We start from the raw sequence: 20,286 nt of genomic DNA, 5'->3' as shown, positions 1-20,286 counted from the left end.
TCAGCTGGATTCAAGTAAGGACTGTAGTCTGGGTGCCCTGAAATTTTCATTCTGACCCAAAAAGAAAATCAAAGAGCCTTCTAAAGCTCAGGGAGAGAGAGTGGGGGGAGATGGGGAGAGATGGGGGAGGGCAGGTAGTGGGTGCTCCAGCCCCGTGAGGGCGCCCTGTGAGGGCTAGGGTAGATAAGCTCAGTGATGAGGAGTGAGCCTGCAGAGTCTGCAGAGGGAGCCAGGGCTGTGCACAGAAGGCAGGCTGGGGCGTGGCTGAGGGTGGGGTTCTAATCCTGAGTGTGATTACACAGATTGGAGGGTTTCTCAAGGTGAGGCTGGTGCTGCAGTGCCACTAATTATGACAGGTGACAGAGTCACAGATGAATAGCCCAGGAGGAGCCACACCAAGCTCCACTTCACAGAGTGAGAAGTGGGTAGGGTCGGAGTCCTGCTACCCTCCAGTGTTGAGTGTTGGGGAAGGCAACTTTCCTATGCTTCTGGGAAAATCTCCAATCCTGGAAGAAGGAAAGAAACAGGGCTCATGTCAGGGACAAAACAAATCGTTTTTCCCCTTTGTGTATCAAATCATAATCTGTAGAAAAGGGAGAGCTGTCCTGGGTTATCACAGCTACTAAAGCTCCCCTAACAGCCATTTACTTTCTTCTCCCTACCGTCCCCTACTGTCCCCCGCCTGCAACATCGCTTCCTTGCCTAGCTACTGCTCAGCTCAAGTGCCACCTCCCCCAGGTGATCTTTCATAAATCCTCCCCACTTTGACCATCTCTTGGGTGAGATGACCCTTTAGGCATGGGTTGCTAGCTGGACATCACAAATACCTCCTTTCTCTCTCTCTCTCTCTCTCTCTCTCTCTCTCTCTTTTCTTTTTTCTTTTCCATTGTCTACCCCTCTCCCTTACCCTGCCAGACAAGGTTTCTCTGTGGAGCTGCCTTGGCTGTACTAGAACTTGTTTTGTAGACCAGGCTTGCCTTGAAGTCAGAGAGATCCACCTGACTCTACCTCATGAGTTCTGGGATTAAAGGGGGTGAGCCACCACATCCAGTTTCCAAAACAGAGATTCTTAGCAGAGGATAATTTTTCCCTCCAGAGGACATCTGACCATGTGTGCAGATATTTTTCGTTATCACATTGACAGGTGCTACTGGCACCTAGGAGACAGAGGCCAAGGTTGCTGCTAGTTATCTTGTGCCTGGAGAGGCGCCTTCCACCCCAAATAATGAACCCACCCAAACTCAGTACTGCTGAGTTGTCAGTGACAAGTGAATGCTTAGGCAGGACTACATCTCCCAGCCACCTTTGCAGTTGGGTGTAATGTGAGACAAGGTTCTAGTCAAAGGAATGTTAGCAGAGGTGGACTGGAGGTAGAAGAACATCTTGGGGATGGCTAAACTACAGACAGAGGAGCCTGGCTTTCTAAGTCACCATGGGAAGGAAAATCACCTGCCCACCAGAAACACCCATCCTGGATCACCCTGTGTAAAATACTCTTTTAACGGCAAGAAGCCATTGAGTGACTGGGGGCTGTTATAACTAGTGGAGCCCTGGGATAGCTTTCTTTGTTTCCTCTGTTTTCCTAGGCAGTCAATTCATTCTCTCGTCCATTCATGCCACAAGTATTCTTTTATGCGCTGGGCTCTGTTCTGGGGCCCAACGAAGCAAGAGTAAAGAACGAGAGACATCCCCCCATGGTTCCTGCCCTTACTTGGGTGATGCTTTATTAAGAAGAGTTAGACAATAAAGCACAGTTAATTATGCTGTAGAGGGACGCGATGGGGTGGAAACAAGAAGAGCTCAGACAAAGCAGAGTTCAGGGTGAGAAGTAGCATTTTCTAGAAGGAAAGCCCAGAGCAGCTAGTGCAGGTAATCTACAGTAGAAAGACCCGAACAAGGCTGTGGCGCCGAGAGAAGGCGGTCAGTCTGTGACGTTCCAGGCTCTATAATGGTGAGCTTCTCATCTGCTGTCATCCAGGCTGACTGGAAGTTCATGATGGCACACATTTTATCTTCTTGCCTCCTGAGTTCTCGGTGCCTGTATTGTGCCTGGGATTCTTTCCTCTTCAAATGACCCAAGGAGACTTTGCCTATCAGCCTCCTCAGACAGAACTCATTTCTAATTTCTGTTCAGTCCTGCTTTTCAGGATACATTGCCCACACCCATGTAGACCCTAAAGAACAAGAAGTCTGGAGTATCACCATGGACCTTCTCAGCTGGCGTCCATGTCTGCCATATCATTTGTCTCCTAAAATCTGCGTCCTCAACACCTCTGTGATCCCTCCACCAAGACTCCATTATCTGCCCTTCGGTTTACGTCCAACCTAGAAGCCACAGGAGCCCTGCCTCTGCTCTTGCCCTGGCCAATCTTACACTTTGCTGTCAGTTATCTTTTCAAACTTACCTGCCCTCCCTGCACTTTCTGTGATCCTTCAGGGTAAAAGACAACTTTCTGCTAAGCCCTCCCAGCAAAGGTCTTCATTGTCTGTCTTTGTCTAGACAAGCTCTGGTTTCTAGTTCCTGTGTTCTTGAACACCTTGCTCCCTCTGAGGTCCTCTCAACTCCTGCTGGGAACCTTCCCTCAGGGCTGTGTGTGTCTACCTGGGATGCTCCCCTCCCCATCCTGCATCTGGCTTTCTCTTATTCACCCTTCAAAACTTAGTGCAGACTTGAGAGCTTTAGAGCATACAAGCAATCTTTGCCAGTGCCTAGAAGGGGCCTTCGAGCTTGAAAAGGGGAAATGTCTCATGCAGGTTCACACACTGGAACTCTTCGCCTCTGGCTGAGAAGGCTGCGGAATCTATAGGAAGTGGCTCCTTGCCAGAGGAAGTGTGTCACTTGGGATAGGCCTTGGGGCTTTATAGCCTGACCCAACTTCCTAGTCAGGCTCTTTCTGAGTGTGGATAATCCTTTCTCCGTAAGTTGTCTTCACTGGAGTATTTTAGCACAGGAACAAATTAATTTAGATAGTGGACATTTGGTGAACTTGGATAAGTGTGGGGATGAGTAGACAGAGGGCAGATGGAGTCCTGGCTGGATAGGAGGATGGACGGCTAGATGGATACATGGATGAACAGAGGGGCGGATTCTTGAGAAGGTTCTCAGTAGTATTTGTGAAATTGACTCACTACGCTCTCCTAGACTTCATTGACCGAATTTCTTAAAGAAATGCCTTCCCTGAATTATGACTTCATGTTACACTGTCTTCAGAGAACCCTGACATGAGACACAGACCAACTTAACAGCATTTCTGTCCTTTATGAAAGTAGAATTGAATATATTGCCCACTATGTCACTCAGTGTCCTTTATACAAGGACTCATGATAAATTCATGCTTGGGGTTATTTCCAGGAAAGACTTTGTCTCTGCAGATGAAGATGTGTGCTTTCTGCTGTCTGAAAAATAAATAAATAAATAAATAAATAAATAAATAAATAAACAATCTGTTTATCTTCTTTGGCTCACAAGCAGGGATACCTAGCTTTATTGTCTTATTACCTGCATACAGGCAGACTGTTCAGGGTCCTGAAAGTAGCAGCTCTTCCTGCCTTCTTCCAATGGAGTCAGTTCGGGCTTTACTCTGTAATCCCAAATTTTGTTTTGTAAATCCAAATGCAGCCTTGCAGCCGCTCAGCAGTGAGTCAGTAGGGGTTTGGAAGGAGTGCGTACTGGTGACCAACGTCCCTGTGCAGAAGATGAGAAAGGAGACTTAGGGTACGCAGTTCCTACCTGGTGGCTCTCGTAGCATTTTTACTGCTGTGATAAAACACCATGACCCAAAGCAACTTGGGAAGACAGGGATTTATTTCACCCACCACTTCAGGTCACTCCTCAGTGCTGAGGGAAGTCAGGACAGGAACTCTGACATAGAAAGAGCTGATGCAGAGATCTTGGAGGAGTATTGCTTCCTGGCTTGCTCTCCATGGCTTGCTCAGCCTACTTTCTTCTAACACCCTGGACCAGCAACCAAGGAGTGGCACCACCCACAATGAGCTGGGCCCTCCCCCATCAATCATCAGTCAAGAAAATGCTCCATGGGCCAATCTGGAGCGGGCATTTTCTCAACTGAGGTTTCCTCTTCCCTTGCAAACTAGGCATAACCTAGCCAACCCTGCAGAGATCTTGTATTGAGTATCCCTAGAAATCTGGCGGTTAGCATAACTGAGGGATGAGGGGTGGGGTGATGAGCCAGCCTGATTCTGGCCTGGTTGTTGTTATTGGGCTACCTTTGCAAGTCACTTGGGCCAACTTAGGTTTCAAACCCAGGCTAAACTGCTGAGGTGCCTATTTAACATATCCAAGTGGATGCTGGCTACCTGGTTCTCCTTGTATCGCAGTCCTACCTGTTAAAGGGCCCTCCTGGCATGCATACCCTAAACTTCTTCAGTCTGGGGGGGGGCATTTTGGCTGTCCTTCCTGAGCTGTTAGTCCCTATGTAATTCAAACATTTTGGTTACTTGATCTTTTTGCTTACTCCCTTTGGGTCTCTTGGCTGCTGCACCAGATTCCCCTCCCTCTCTTTACCCCTCTCCTCATATGACTCAAGGGTCATGTGCACTCTGTACTGTCCCAGATATCCCTGCGTCTGACCATGCTCTCCCAAATATCTGTAATAAACTTTCTCCTCCACCATACCCAAGAGAAGTCATGTCGTTTTCTTTTAGTTATTTTTCCATTCACAAACTATGAACCATGGCCTTTCTTTACCCTAGCTTTAAGTGCTGTTCTCATAGACTGCCATTTTTACAAGATAGTTCATAATAATTGTCCATAATAGTAATCGATTTACTTGTACTGAGGGCCAGACCTCATAATGGGAATATTATGTGCATCTTGCACCAGTTTTTAGTTTATCTCTTGTTGTTGGTTGGTTAGTTGTAGTACTGGGGATTGAACCTCAGACCTCGCTCATGCAAGGCAAGAGATCCACTACTGAGCTAAAATATGCCCAGGCTGCATTTCCCTATTCAAAATCTCCTTAACTGCTTATAGATTTGTGTCCCTTTGCATATGAAGGCACACCAGAGCAATCCTAAAACACAGAGCAAGTAAACAAATCGCAGAGCAGACATTTTAGCTCAAATGCCTCAGTTGATACCTTCAAAGCTCCTGTCTACCTCCTCACCTGTGGGCAGAAAGGAGGCAGTTAGGAGAAATAATCCCCCACCACAGGACCAGCGGTAAGGAATTACTGGTGATGTTGCCTGGAGACAGATGACGCAGGCTCACACAGCTTTGCTTCCAAAACACGGCATGGCATATTCCTTTCCAGAGCCCTGGGAATGGCTGGCTATTCTACAGCCTTCTTCTGTAGCTGAGACAACATGGCATCAACTTCTTTCTTCTCATTCTTTGTACCTCAAGAAATGTGAAGTCCTCAGATGTCCCAGGCTCACCTCTGGGCAGTTTGCCTCTTTAGCTATGAAGGAAATAGTAATGAGAAAGTGTGTGGGGGAGGGGAGAGGGGGTTAGTCTTCATAGATTTGTAAGGACTGCCAAAAGAATTTGAGGCTTGGAAATTTTATTAGCCTCACAATAAAAAGAAGAAAACGGCAACATGGAAATCAGTAAATATTTAATTAAATGCAAAGTGTAACATTATGTCAACTTCATTAACTGTGGAATTTGGTAGGCATAAAGATTTAATTACATTTGATAAGGATTTATAGTTAGAGTTTTTCTCTCTGCGCAAGATTTCCTGAGTAGGCACCAAGATTGGGCAGAAACTGCGGTTGACCATAAATTAAATAAACTACCCTTGGCCAAAAACCATTTCAAAAACAAAATGGCAAAAGAGCTTTGCAATGTTCTTTTAGATTCAAAGTCTAAAAGAATATATTTATTGTGAGAAGTAGGTGGTAACATGGCAGATAAAGAAGAGGCTGGGTATGGCTTAGGTTTCTGTTTGTTTATTTTTATTTTCTTGGATTTCTGTTTGTTTGTTTGTTTGTTTGTTTGTTTGAGACAGGGTCTTACTATGTAGCTCTGGCTGGCCTGGAACTCAGTTTGTAAACTAGGCTTCAAACTTGGAGAGATCCTCAGCCTCAGCCTGCCAGTCTGCCTCAGCCTCCTGACAGCTGGCTTTCTTGATTTCTTTTTTTCCCTTTATGCATGCTAGGGTGAGTATTTTGAGTTGTACCATATGGTCCATTGAGATTTTAAAAGAGGCCACACCCACTTGTCTGAATTTTGTAACCTGGTCATATTTGTGTCAGCTGTGGAAGGAGCCATTGGCTGAAGGGTGGTTAGGAATGCTGCCTTCCCCTGAGATTTTTGATTTCAAATCAAAAGCATGGGACTGGAGAGATTTGGTGCACTTGGCAGAGTGCTCGCCTAATACTCATAAAACCTTGGATTCAGTTTCCAGCACCTCAGAAGGCAGGTATGGAAGTACATGCCTGTAATCTCAGCAAATCTTTGGGAAGTAGGGTGCAGAGGATCAGGCGCTTGTAAAAAGGAAGTAGGGAAGGAATGGGAAGGAGGAAGAAAGCAGATACCCTCCCTAATGACAGCGAACAGTCACTGCTAATGCTGTGTTCACCATGCTAACTTCTGAGTTCTATGCATATGTTGTCTCAACTGGCACCGAACACCTCTCTTAGGCCAGTGTTTTTATTACATCTATTTTGTAGAGAAGCCAACTGAAGCACCGAGGGGTAAAGCAAGCTGCCCAGGGTCAGAGTCGAAGCAACAGAAAATTTAGAGAACTTTTCCAAGTTAAAATAATTCATAAGTGAAATGGTGTCTATGATGATTAATGCCAGGTTTCAAGATTTCCCTAGGCAAGCTGGCTAGCTAGACTAGCCCACAAGAAGAGCTCTTGGTTGGGAGGGAGACCCTGCCCCAGTAAACAAATTGAAGAGGACTCAAGGAAGACACCTGAAGTCAATCTCTGGCCTTCACATGAGCACATACATGCACATGCACACACACACACACAGGTGTCCACACATATGAAACATGCACACATGCTGGGCAGTGGTGGCACACCCCTTTAATCCCAGCACTTGGGAGGCAGAGGCAGGCAGATTTCTGAGTTCGAAACCAGCCTGGTCTACAGAGTGAGTTCCAGGACAGCCAGGACTACACAGAGAAACCCTGTCTCAAAAAACAAACAAACAAATAAAAAACACATACACACAAACACACACACACAGAGAAAGAGAGAGAGAGTGAGAGAGAGAGAGAGAGAGAGAGAGAGAGGTGTACACACACACACACACACACACATGAAACATGCACACACACACACACACACATGCAAAATTAACCAAAGCCTGGAGAGGCTCACATGATGACTTCCCCAGGACAGTTGACATTCTCCCTTGCTACACTTAGCCCAGAAGCTGTGGCTCAGAAACTCCAATATCATACATCTCAATGTAATCAAGAAGCAAACCAATGTACAGTACTTTGGTAGGACTCTTCTGTGCCAGATGCTGTCCTAGCACTTACCGTGTGTTAAGAAATCACTCCATAATAAAACACCTAGCACCAGTGTCATTCTATTCACCCCCAAAGAGCTGATTCTCTCTGCCTCCCCAACACTGGGATTATAGGCTAGTACCACTGTGTCCAGCTTTCTCAGTTGGGTGCTGAGGGTCAAAGCAAGTTCCAGTGCTTGCATGACAAACACTTTGCCAGTCAAGCCATCTCCCCAGACCTTGTTAAGAAAAGGAGTTTGAGAAAGTCATGTACAGAGAGCACCCCTGTGAAGACAAGGGAGAAGATGTCTCTAAATTTAAGGGTAAGAGATCCTGTCTTAGTTTCTTTACAGTTGCTGTGATAAAGTACCCAGACAAAAGCCACTTTAAGGGAGAAAGAATGTATTTTGCTCACAACTGTAGGTGATAATCCATTACCGAAGGGATGGATACCAAGGAAGCAGGGACCTGAAGCAGCTAGTTGTATTATATCTACAGTCAAGAGTGGGAAACAGTGACTTCCTGCCCACAGCTCATCTTCTCTACTCGTAATCAACTCAAGGTCCTGTACAGAGGGAATGGTACCACCCACAGTGTGTGGATCATCCCTCCTCAATTAACATAACCTATGTTAATTACCTCATCCCCTACAGACATGCCCACAAGCCACCCTAATGTAGACAGTCCCACCCCAACACTCCTTCCCAAGTGGTTCTAGATTATGTCAAGTTGGCAATTAAAACTTATCATCAAACTTCCGAGTAAAGATATCCACTGATACCTTGATCCTGAACTTCTAGCCTCTAGAGCTATTAGGAAGTAAAGTCCTACTTTGTAGGCATAGAGTGTGTCAGCCTTAACAGAAGGACATAGCAGTTATGCTTAGTTTCTGGTGATAGACAATTCAGAAGCTAATGAAACCTTAATGTGAACTCAAGTAATTTGACTCTAGAGTCCATGTGTCTTGTAAGATGTTCTCTGTGCCATCCAACATGGTAATCCCAGAATACCATGAGCTCTGAGCACTGGAGATGTGCCTACCACAGGTGAAGAACCATTTTTCCCTATTTTCTTTTATTGAAATAGGTGTGTGTGTGTGTGTGTGTGTGTGTGTGTGTGTGTGCATTGATGTTCTTATGTGAGTATTTGCATGTGTGGAGGTCAAAGATCAACACGTTGGGTTTCTTTCTCTACTATTCCAAATTTTTCAGACAGGGTCTAATGCTGACCCTGGGGTTTACTGAATCCACTAGACTGGCTGGGAAGCCACTCCTGAGTGTCTTAGGGTTTCTGTTGCTGGGTTAAAACACCACAACTAAAAACAACTTGGAGAAGAAAGGGTTTATTTCAGTTTAGAGTTCCACATCATGGTCTGTCATCAAAGGAAATCAGGGAAGGAACTGAAGGCAAGAACCTGGAGGCAGGATGCCAAGAAGGTATGCTGCTTCCTGGCTTATTCCTCCTGCCTTGCTCAGTTTGGTTTTTTATACACCCTAAGATCTCCAGCCCACGGACTGTACTACCTACAGTAGGCTAGACCCTCCACATCAACCACTAATTAAGAAAATACCCCACAGACCTGCCCATGAGCCTATCATATGAAGGTATTTTCTCGATAACGATTCTTTCTTCTCAGATAACTCTAACAGATGTGGAGCTAACAGCAAACTATCCAGAACACCCAGGGATCCTCTTGTCTCCAGCTCCCAAGTGCTGGGGATACAGGTGTGTGGAGCTGTCTGGCTTCTTTATGTGAGTTTTGGGGACTCTAAACCCAGGACCTCCTGCTTATAGGGCAAGTGCTTTATCTATTGAGCCATCTTCTTTCCTGCCCAGGAACTGAATTTTTAAACGTATGTTAAAATACAATTAAAATTTCAATAACCCCGTGTGACTAGTGGCATTCATATCCGATGTAGCTTTATGCAGTTTTAAAGACCGCACTTAAGGATTTTCAGAAGCCTGTGTGCTCTAAGAAAGCTACCTCTGTCTTTGTTCCTATCCCTGCAAGTCTTCCCTTTTTTTTCTGTCCTTTCTGATTTAGTCCCTGACTGGTTCCCTATTCAGGGGAAGAGAAAGCAGAGGAGAGGGCCAGCCAGCTGGCTTTCCTGAATCCTGTGGCCTGGGCAGTGCGAGGTCTTGGCACTCTGCTCTAAGCATGGGTGTTAGCCAACCAAATGCCAAGCGGCACAAACACGGAGTGACATTTTCAGAACTATTAATATTTCATCAGAAGTGATCACTTTCTCCTTTAAATACACTATCTTAAAAGGTTTTCTACATTCTTAACTATAATTTTATTCAGTCTAGGTCCTCCGAATTTTCCCCAAAGGAGCACATCTTCAATTTCATAAATGAAAACCAAAAAGGAATGAAGCTCGGCTTGCAAAACTCAGAGTCAACATTTCCAGGAACTCGGCCCCTCGGTAAAGAGCAAAGCTACAGAGTGGGCACCTACAGTGTGCCAGGCGCTTTACATAAAGTGTGCCGTTAGTTTATCTAACATGCATTTATTGAGCGCCTACCGTGTGCCAGGAGTGTGACGGGGCTCGATATGTAGTTCAGGCTAGCCTGGAACTTGAGATCCTCCTGCCTCAGCCTCCTGAGTGCTGAGTGCTGGGACAGGTGTGTGCCACCACACCCAGCTCAGAAATTCCAGCTGCATAATCAGTTGCTTTCCTGGAGTTCTTTGGTCCATCTGTAATCACTGCTTCTGGCTCTTTGGGTTAATAATACACTTCTTTCTGTCAGACTATGGCTCCATGAGAGGAGGTACCCGGTCTCCCTCCATCATCTTGCTTCTCCAGTGCTAAGCAGCTTGCCTGGTACAGGAGGGTCCAGGAATTCTAGAGGAATAGGAAGAAACTCGAGTCACACAGCAAATAAATACAACAATTGTGACTGGCTTCTCCAAACCAAGGCTAGCTGCCTCTACTGTTTCTTCCTCCACGTCCCACTGGTTCTTCCCAGGGTGGAAAAAAGTAACCACTGCTTTGGGGGACCAGGGAATGCCTGGCAAGGTCACACTTTCTCAAAGGCGAAGCTTTTCTCTGCAGGGGGTAGGGGCAACTACCGATCCCTAGGAAAAGGTGCGATTCGTTCCCCTACCTCCGACTGCCTTCCTGTTCCAGTGCTGGGGCCGGCTTGGGAGCCAAGGGCATTAGATCATGTCTAGTCCCGAGCTTTGAATTCCAGCCTCACTTCTTTGAACTCAGGACAGTACCATCTGTAACTTAAAGACTTAGCTTCCTCCCATCGTATACGCCGAATGGAAAGTAGTACAAACTAGTGAGGGAGAACAGGATCAGGCTTAAGCTCTTGGCATTCGGTGCTCCCTTGGGATGGCAGTTAGGATTAAAACCGGCGGACAAAGCGGCAGGTCCCCCACCCCTACGCAACCTCTGAAGTTTGTATGCAGTGGTGGAATGGGGACAGTGTTTCACTCTGACTTACTTCTAAGGGGAAGCGCCCCGGAGTCTTGCCAGTTGCACCCCGCCCCCACTCCACCTGCGGGTCTTAGGGACGAACGCCCGGCCCGTGCCCCCCGCCCCCCGCGCACCCAGCCGTTGCACTTGAACCCACTGAAAGAATCCCAGCTCTCGACGGCAGGGGTGTGGGAGCTACTGACACGCAAATCCGCTGACCCCGCCCGGGCCTGCCCTGCCCAATCGGCGCCCTTTTAAGGGTTGGGAACCTCTGCGGTGCGGGTCGCAGCTCTAGGCCGGAGGCAAGACAAGTGTCCGCTAAGGACCTGGGCCAGGCGACTACCAGCACAACACCGCATTGGACATTTCTTTTTAGGAAGGCAGAGCAGCAGTATCAGAGAGACACAGAGAGAGAGACAGAGGGAGGGAGGGACAGAAGGGGGCAGCCGGGAGAGCTAAAGCCAAGATCTGCAGTGGGTCGGGCCGTTAGCTCTCCAGTGTACACCGGATCTTTCGGAAGGCAGGAGGAGACAGTCCCATGGCCCTCACCCGCACAGTCTAGTACAGTGGCTGGCCCTTACCCTGCCCTTCTGGTAGCTTGGCAGGCGAGAATGGGCTGAGTCCCAGGCCCTGAAAGGTGTCACAGGGGTGTCGCAACGGGGGAGTGCCGGGTTCTGTGGGGAGAGCCAGTCCTCCCCTCCAGTCGTTCCCAGATGTCATTCTGCCCGCCCAGGCGCTTGGTTCCTGAGTTCCGGGGCATTCCACGGTTACTAAGTTACTGGTTTTTGTTGACTTTTAAATATTTTCTTCTACGGGAGAGGGGGAGGGGGGCAAAAGCCAGGAAAGAGCAAATAAAAACAAGTCAACATAAGCCCCCCCTCCCCAAAAGAAAATCGCTCTCTACTTCTCATCCCCACCCAAACCAAAGGCCTCTGAAACCCGTCCCGTGGCTGGAGCGACAGCCAGCCAGAACTGACTACTTCCCAGGCCCAGTCTTCAGCTCCCTTTCTGGTGAATGAGGGCTGAGGGAGGACAGTCCCTTTGTCTCCCAGCCCTGGGTGGACAGAGGGGCTTCCGGAAAGAGAGAAAGAGGATGGCCAGTGGAAATGGGCTCCCTCCATCCTCAGCCCTGGTAGCCAAGCGTCCCTCTGCCCTGGGGCCATTCCCCAGATATGTCTGGATCCACCAGGACACACCCCAGGATAGCCTAGACAAGATTTGCCATGACATCTGGAAGAGAGTTCAGGGCTTGCAGGAGTCCCTGCAGCCCAGGGCCTCACTGGAGAAGCTCTCTGCCCCGGTGACTGCCGCTCTCAGCTTCCAAGAAGAGTGAGTACTCTCCTGTTTGGTTCATTATCAAGGAAGGGAGGGAGGGGGAATTAAGTATGACTTTGGGTTGAAATGTTCTGGCTCAGTGTTAAGTCGTACACATATCCCCACCCCTCACCCCATTTCTGTAATCTCGAGTCTTGGGCGTTTGGTGGAGCTACCCGAGGTCCTGAAGTTCCAGACACGAGGAAAGAAGCCATTCCTGGAAACTTCTTTTCCAGCGACTTGAGGAGACGTTTCTCATTCTAAAGACATAGGTGGCTAAGATGAAGATCTGGGGTCCTTGGAGGAGCATTATTGCCATTCGAAGGGTTAGGTGACTCATTGCTGTCCCCAGAGGCAACTAGATGATCTTCTCCCCTTTCCCAAGAAAAGTCCAGGCATTGGCCCAGATGATCCTGGTGGTTGGAAACCACATCTGGAATCCCCTAATACAGAGAGCAGCTGTCCCATTCAGCATCCACAGAGCTACTGCAAGAGCGCACATCAAAATATTTACTGGGAAGGCATTGACATATTCAGAGGACATAATAGAAAATTAAAGTGCGGGAAGACAGGCTGTAAATAGCTGGTTTCCCGGATGGGAAATCCCCTGTCGGGGAAACACAGAGCTCAGTGTTCCAGTACTAGGGAAAAGTTGAGGGGACAGCTATCGGAAAGGAGAGGAAGAAGCAGAGAGGAAGACGGGATCTCATTAGGAAAAGGAGTGATTAATGCCTCTGCTGAGTACGCTTTCAAGTCTCTGCATCTTCAAAGCGGGCTGTACGCATTAATTAATCCTCCCAGCATCCCTATGAAACAGGTATTAGTGTCCCCATTTTACAGATGGATTAAGTGTTAATAATTAAGTGCTAATTAAAGCCTAAGTGATAATTAAGTGTTGTCTGCCCCCAACACATGCTCCAACTCAGTTCATAGATGCTCAGGAGTATGTGTGTGTGTGGGGGGGGCATCCAGGCATTTATCAGCTGCCTCTGGTTTCAGGGCTCTCTAAGCATCGCTGAGGTGGAAAGCAAAGTGGAGCTGTTACTCAGGTTTACACTTGCTGCAGTCCCTTTGCAAGCTCCTTTGCTTGCTGCAGATGAAGGCAGAAGGCATGCTGGCTGCTTCTGCCTCCTCTGCCCTGTGCTCAGCAGGACCTGGCTCGGATGCAAATGGCCTTTCTACAGCCAGAATCCTGTGGCTTAGTCTGTTCGGTGGCACTGAGCTCCTTTGCCCTGCTCATTGTCATCTGCTCTGGGACAGCGCCTTGGCACAGGGAACCTTGGGGCTGCACTCAGCTCTCTCAGTGGCCAAGTAGCTGATTGTCCACTTTCTGGATCAAAGGTCAGCAGCAATTTCCAGTAGATAGCCCCTTCCCTGCCAGGTCACACTGAATTCATGGAGACAGACTCTACTTCCAGTCTGCACTTGGCCGGAAATTGAACTGGCCTACCTTTGGTCCATCCCTTCTCTCCATTTGGCCTTGATTTCCTCATCTGCAAATTAAAGATGATGCCACTGCCTTGTCCACCTCAGAGTCGATAACGAGGGCCAAATGTGATGGGGACAAAGGAATGAAAGATGCACTCTACAAACAAAGCCGCCTTAGTGTGTAGCTCATTGGGTTTGGGGGAGGGGAGGCTACATAGTTGGCTTCATCTAGGGTTTTCATGTTGTGCTCCAGGATCAGAGGAGTCAGGATCTGAGACAGCCACCCTGGAGTCAAGTGGGCTCTTGGCTGGACCAGTCTCCTTCACCTACACACACACACACACACACACACACACACACACACGCACACACACGCACAAGCACTTGAGTGTGCTTCACTCTCTGAGCTCTTCAGGCGTTTGTCAGCTTTCCTAACTGGAGTTCTGGGTACAGTCTTGAGAGGAGATCTGGGAATCTGCTGACTTTGATGAATAAACCACATCCTAATCATGTAGCTGTTCACCCAGTAGAACACAATGAGCGAGTGAGCGAGCGCTTCTTGGAATGAGAGCCAGCTGTGAGGCTGGAGTCAGGTAACCAGGTTCATGCTGGCTGGAGAACCCATGACCCTAAGATCCATCTGAGCTTTGGTTTCCTCATCTGGGGGTGACGGTAGGGGTAACTGGAGGTGACAAATCAGGACTGTTCAAGGGTCCTGCTGGTAATTAGGACTGATGAACTCATTCTAATGACAGCAGTTATAATTTCTGTAAACTCTGCAGTTTTCACATGATGTAGTGAAAGTCCAAGTGTGTGTAGATATAAATTTCCATAATTATCAAACTGTGCTGTTCTGGTTTTAATTGCTCCTCCCCCCCCCTTAAATGAAAGTCAATCTCTTTATTTGTTTGTTTTCTTGAGACAGGGTCTCACTATGCAGCCAAAACTGTCCTGGAATTCATTATACAGCCCAGGATGAGCTCAAACTCCCAGCCTCCCAGATCATAAAATACTGTATTAGAGAGGAGGAGGCTGAAATTTGAAGAAGTTTCTCAGACTGAGGTCTGAGGTTCTATTCTCAAGAAAGGGTAGAGTTTCAGAAATATAATACTCGACCATCTTGGCTCTGCTGTGACCAGAGTGGCCATCTTCCCCTAAAACATGAGGCATCCCTATGCAGAAGTTTAGCTAAGAACCCCATGTTCTGAGTGACTCCAGAAACACTTTAAAACCAGAAAGCATGCCACAGTGGCTTGTGTGTTCAGACCACGAGACGCTTGCCTATTAGCCTTTTCCTGCCTTATCTGTGGAGCTGGGTTTGGTGACGTCTCTTTTCAGGATAGCTAAGCAAGTTCTTAAATCTTGTTATTCACGAATTTTAAAGATTTTAAAAAAATATTTATGTGTATGTCTGTGCACCATACATGTGAATGGTGCCCATGGAAGCCAGAAGAGGGTATAGGATCCCCTCAGTCTGGAGCTACAGACAGTTATGAGCTGTCACATGGGTACTGGGAATTGAAGCCAGGTCCTCTGGAAGAGCACCCAGTGCTCTTAACCACTGAGCCATCTTCTCCAGTCCCCAGAAAGATTTTCCTTGACCCTATCCCTATATGTCACAGAAACCTAGACATGAGGTCTTGGAGGCCATCTCACTCTGTTGTTCTTCTTGTCAAGTGGCCTCCACATCTTCTCCCAGTGTCCAAAGCTAGTCCCATCGTGAATGATCTGTATTCTTTCCTTGGGGCTCCAGAATTAATGTTTGCTTCTCTGCAGTGCTTTAGACGGTAAAGAACAGCAGCAGCTCCATCCCAGGATATAGATATAATTTTTTTGGTCTTTACACTTTTTTTTTATGCTTTAACTGACTCATTTGTTGGATTCCTCATTATATTGCTGGTGCTCATTCATGGCAATGGGGTCCCCAGAACCAAGTGCTCATTCATGGCAATGGGGTCCCCAGAGCCAACTGTAGATACATGGGTGGGACCAGTGCCTGTTGAGTGGGCTCCTCTCTGCATTGTATATTCCTGTTAACTGATGATTGACACCACAGTCACGTTCCTTTTCATGTAGAGTTTGCTCTATGGGCACAAAGGAGCTAGTTTATTCAATCAAAAAATATTGATTAAGTAGTGACCAAGTGCCTGGTTCAGTGCTCAGTGAGAGGAGACAACTTTCTTTTGAACCACATAAAATAACAGAAAGTGGGTAATTATTTATTTATTTATTTTTAACAAATCTATAGTAACTGCAGAATATGAGAGTACCTTCACTGGAGGAGACCGACGATGAGAACATAAGTGCTGTAGGATAATTTCAGATTGCAGCCCGTGTGCGATGGAAACAACACCCAACAAAGTAACAGCAGGAGGCCTGTTAGGGCCAAGTGTAGGGTCCTTGGAGCTGAGTCTCAGATGCCAGCAAACAGCTGACAATCCTAGAAAACCCATCTAGGCAGAGGACAGGGAGACACAGCAAGCTCAAAGACCTTGAAAGTTTGATATGAGTTTTGGGAAAGATGGTGTGGCTGGAGGGCCTTGGTGAATGGGGACATGGCACCAGTTGTCACCCAAATCAGGCTCGTGAGGTCCTATAAGATCTCAGAGTGTTGCTGGATAGAGCCTAGATGTACTGAGTGCATGCCAGCACACTTTGGGAGTGTTTCAGAGATCCCTTTAGTTTCTGCACAGGGATGGCTTATGATGTAAAAGAGAAGTCTGATATCTCTGGGAAGATGCTACAGTAGGCCATATGATGCCCACATGGGATAATATCTGGACCACAGTGATTGTACTAGAGGAGGAAGGAGTAGGGGACTCCAGACACAGCATGAGGGAGCCAGGGACTCTGCTGATGGCTTGGGCACATGGAGACAAAGAGATGGAAGCCTCAGCAGGCTTCTAGCTTGGGTTGAGCAATGGTGCCATTTAAAGGACTGGGAAAGAGGTGGGAGAAATGGGCTCTGGCAAGAAATCAATAGCTGTGTCTAGAGTCAGTTAAACTTCAGAATCTTGCTCAGTTATCTTTTAATTAGTCTTAAATGTGGGCTTAGAGGACGGTGACAAGCCACTTACTGACTCATATTCGAGAACTGCATCTTCGTTCATTCTCCTCAGAATCACTAATAAAACTCCTCGGCCTCAAATGGGGGCTTTGGGCTTTCTGTCAACTCTGTTGCTCTGACTGCCAAATGGTACTCGTCCGTTGATTTTTGTTTTGATTCCTCCAATGGATGCGTTCCATGGTCTTCTGCAGGGCGGGCACAGTGCTGAGACTCAGGAGCACAGGGCTAAGAAGGGCAAACCTCCTTCCTTTGAATCGCTGCCAGTCCAGTGAGCAAGAGGGAACACAGACTCACCAGACAGCAGCAACACTTAGAAACATTTCATGTGCACTTACTGTGTTCTAAGATGATGTTTTGCTAAAGTATTATTTTGTGATGGAAAGAGGAGACAGAGCCTGACATCTTTTACTGAGCCTTGGTGTCTTGCAAAGAATAAAGAGTAACATATGACAATAAGCATGCTAATGAAAGGTCAGGTGATAGAGACGTGGGGAAGGCTTTCAGGATAGATTGGGGGCCCTTGCACTATGAGTGTAGCGGAAGATGTGCACAGTTCCCTGGCAGTAGACAGTGACATCATTAACAGCAGATTCTCTGACAAGGTTTTCCAAATTAAATGTGTTCCTGGTCTTGGGGATGGAGAGGGTAGAGCTTGTGGAAAGAATCCAGCAAGATTGGGGAAGGAAGGAAGCTTCCTAAGAATGGGATGAATGCACCATGAGAAAGGAAGGGAGTGGGAAGGTGATGCTGGGCTGGCTGTCGGTGATCAGGTTCCCTGACAGCTTCCAGGCCCTTCCTAGGCACCTAAGATTGTCAAATCAAGTGAAAACTGGTTTGAAGTGTTCAAAGGCTTTGCTGAGTTGTGCCAAGCCAGAATCTTCCAGGAAGATTAGGTCTGCAGGGGGGTTCTGTATCAGTAAGGTCTGTATGGGATAAGGTATGGGATAAGGTATATTAAGTGTTCAAAATCCAAACAAAAGAAAACAAGCAAATCAGGAATGAGCCCATCAGCCTGGGGCATTGCACAGATGTTCACCCTTTCCAGTAGGACCGTTGCTTGAGCACAGGGCAAGCCAGAGAGACTCTAAAAGCCAACACACTGCCTTGTTTGAATCACTCTCCCAACAGGGCAATTCTTTCTACTATTGTTATTAAGCAATTGAGTGGATTTACTTTGCTAGAGAAATCGCTTCAGACACACACTGTCTTTTATTATTATCTTGAAAGCTTAGAGACTGGCAATGAGACTGAAAGTAACCAGACCCACACATGGAGACCTGGCTTAATGTCCCAGATGTTCATGGTATCTTTGTGGTCTAAAATGATAAGCCATGATTTCTTCCCCCATCCCCAGGAGTCAACAACTCCTTGAGAGGCCATGGAAGGTAGCTGGGCACCCTGCTGCTGGGACTCATATTTCAACATTTCTCAGTAGTTACAAAATGATGGTGGAGATCCTGTGGGTGCAGGTTGGGTGTCCCTCTCCTGAGCGTCCCAGTCTGGGTCTCGGCACCTGTCCTGTGGATATTGTGATCACCCCATCCTTGCTTGTTCCATGAACTAGTATATAGCATTAAAAAAAAAAAATCAGGAATGAGCCCAGCAGCCCAGTGCTTTGTGCTAGAGCTCACTTGTTCCCAGAGATCCTTGCTTACTCCAGTCTTCCACACTGGGCATGCCAGAGGGACTTAGGAAACCAAGGCTCTGTCTTGTTTGAATGACTCTTCCAGCAAGATAATTCTTGTTATTGGTTGGTTAAGTGAATTGGGGATACCGAGGCTCAGGAGCCCTTGGCCTTTCTCCTCTGGTTCCTCCTACCATGGCCTTTGAGCCATCGCGTCCTCATTTGTGACGTTTCTGCCTCGTTCACTTTCCTGCTCTAGTGCGGTTGGTCCCTCTCCCTGCAGAAGATCCTCCGCCCATCACCAACATCATCCTCTCTTGTCAACAGCTCTGCGTAAACATCTCCCACTGGCCTCTGTTCTTTTGGCTAGGCCATCGGGAGTCCATGTAGCATCTCTAGTCACACATCTTGCTGTTCTCCTTCAGCCTTCTGTGGTGTAAGGTGAGCAGCATCAGGCTTGCATATCCTTCGTGTACTCAAGCTCCTCAGCTCTCAGGAGCGCCTTTCCCCTGTTTATCTGTTGAATTCATACCTGCTCTTAGAAACAGGGGCTAAGTATGCTGTCTTCTGCACCACTTCACCCTGTCCCTCTGATGCTGAGGAGTGAACCTGGCAATTGTACCTTCCCCAAGCTTCCTACCCAGAGGTTTTCTCCTTTCTTCCGCAATTTAAACAAACATTATACTCCACTTCTTTCTTAAGGGTTTTCTACAATTCCATATAACAGAAAGTAGACAGGAGGGTCAGAATCATAGCCCTAACTGAAACCAAGTTATTTAGGATGTGTCCCTTTCTGTCCTCACCAGAAAAATAGAGAAATGTTAGAGCGTCCACCCTGAGGGGTTGTGTGGATGGAGTAATGAATGGGATGCCCCCACAGTGCCTGGAATAAGATGAGAGCTCTATTCCTTGTTGTTGTCACTATCACCGTCATCACCATTCTTCATCATTCATCACCAATCATTCGTCATTCATGACCATCATCATCATCATCAGTATCATCATCATCATCATCACCATCACCATCATCACCATCACCATCACCATCATCACTAATCCCACTGTCACCATCATCACCATCATCACTATCACCATCATCACGAATACTGCTGCTATCATTCTCGTCACTGCCATCACCATCACACCATCACCATCATCACAGTTATTGTCCCCATCCTCACTACAATCATGGTCATCACACCTCCATCACTGTTGCTGTGGTAACCATCATCATCACCAATGCCATCACTACCAACATCCCCCGCCCCCAACTCCATCATTTCCTTCACCATCAACAGTTCACCACGAGAGAGGAAAGGACAGCACAAGGATGCAGCGGGGAGAGGAGGGTTTATGTCTCACGGATCAAGTAAAGGGAACCACTCAAGCAAGAGAAAGAGAGTCTAGGGAGTCATGGCAAAAACCAAAAAAGCAAAGCCAGTGTTCTCCCAGCCCGTCGGCCAGAGGCACGCCTATTGGCTCCTTCCTAGTATGGGAGTCGTGGTGTTCTGATGAGGTGACGGTTGCCTGATGAGTATTGTACCCTGGCTTGTGGCAACAGCCCCCTCCAGTACAGCACCACGGGGTTCCTTAAGGACAGGGATTATGTCTTACTCATCATTGTCTCTCCAGTGTCCAGCCAAGTTCCTGGCGCTCCGTGATGGTGCAGTGTGTATGGGTGAGGGAGGGAGTGATTGATGGATGAGCCATTAAAGGGCCACCTTGAGGAGAGTGAGGCCGAGAGGTGGCTAGGAGCCAAGCAGAGGTCACAGCCATCACAGGGAGCACTGAGCCATGATGGAGATAGGACTGTGCAAGCCAAGACGCCGCGGGTTATGTCCTTCAGTCTAAGGCTGCATAAGGAAGCTCGCACATTCTCAGCCGCTTGTCTGTGTGAGGCTCTGTACATCAATTTACTGTTTCCATTTCCCAGTCACTGTCTTCCATGTAGATGCTGACTGTAACTCTCATTTTATGAATGGGACCAATGAGGCCCAGAGAGG

The 20,286-nt window shown here is 47.4% G+C and overlaps 1 protein-coding gene across 1 annotated transcript in view; it reads left to right on the top strand.

Annotated features, from left to right (window-relative positions):
• Positions 1-11,865: 11,865 nt before the first annotated feature.
• CUNH1orf94 (chromosome unknown C1orf94 homolog) overlaps positions 11,866-20,286 on the top strand; it is a 42,478-nt gene continuing 34,057 nt past the window's right edge. Inside the window, exon 1 of the mRNA XM_028759552.1 lies at positions 11,866-12,179. Within this exon, the coding sequence (XP_028615385.1) occupies positions 11,866-12,179 (314 nt within the window). The remainder of the gene's footprint in view (positions 12,180-20,286) is intronic.

The sequence above is a fragment of the Grammomys surdaster genome, unplaced genomic scaffold (assembly GCF_004785775.1).
Source record: "Grammomys surdaster isolate TR1022 unplaced genomic scaffold, NIH_TR_1.0 126313, whole genome shotgun sequence".
NCBI lineage: Eukaryota > Metazoa > Chordata > Mammalia > Rodentia > Muridae > Grammomys > Grammomys surdaster.
Note: the sequence above shows the minus strand (reverse complement) of the source record. Positions and strands in the feature narration are given on the sequence as shown.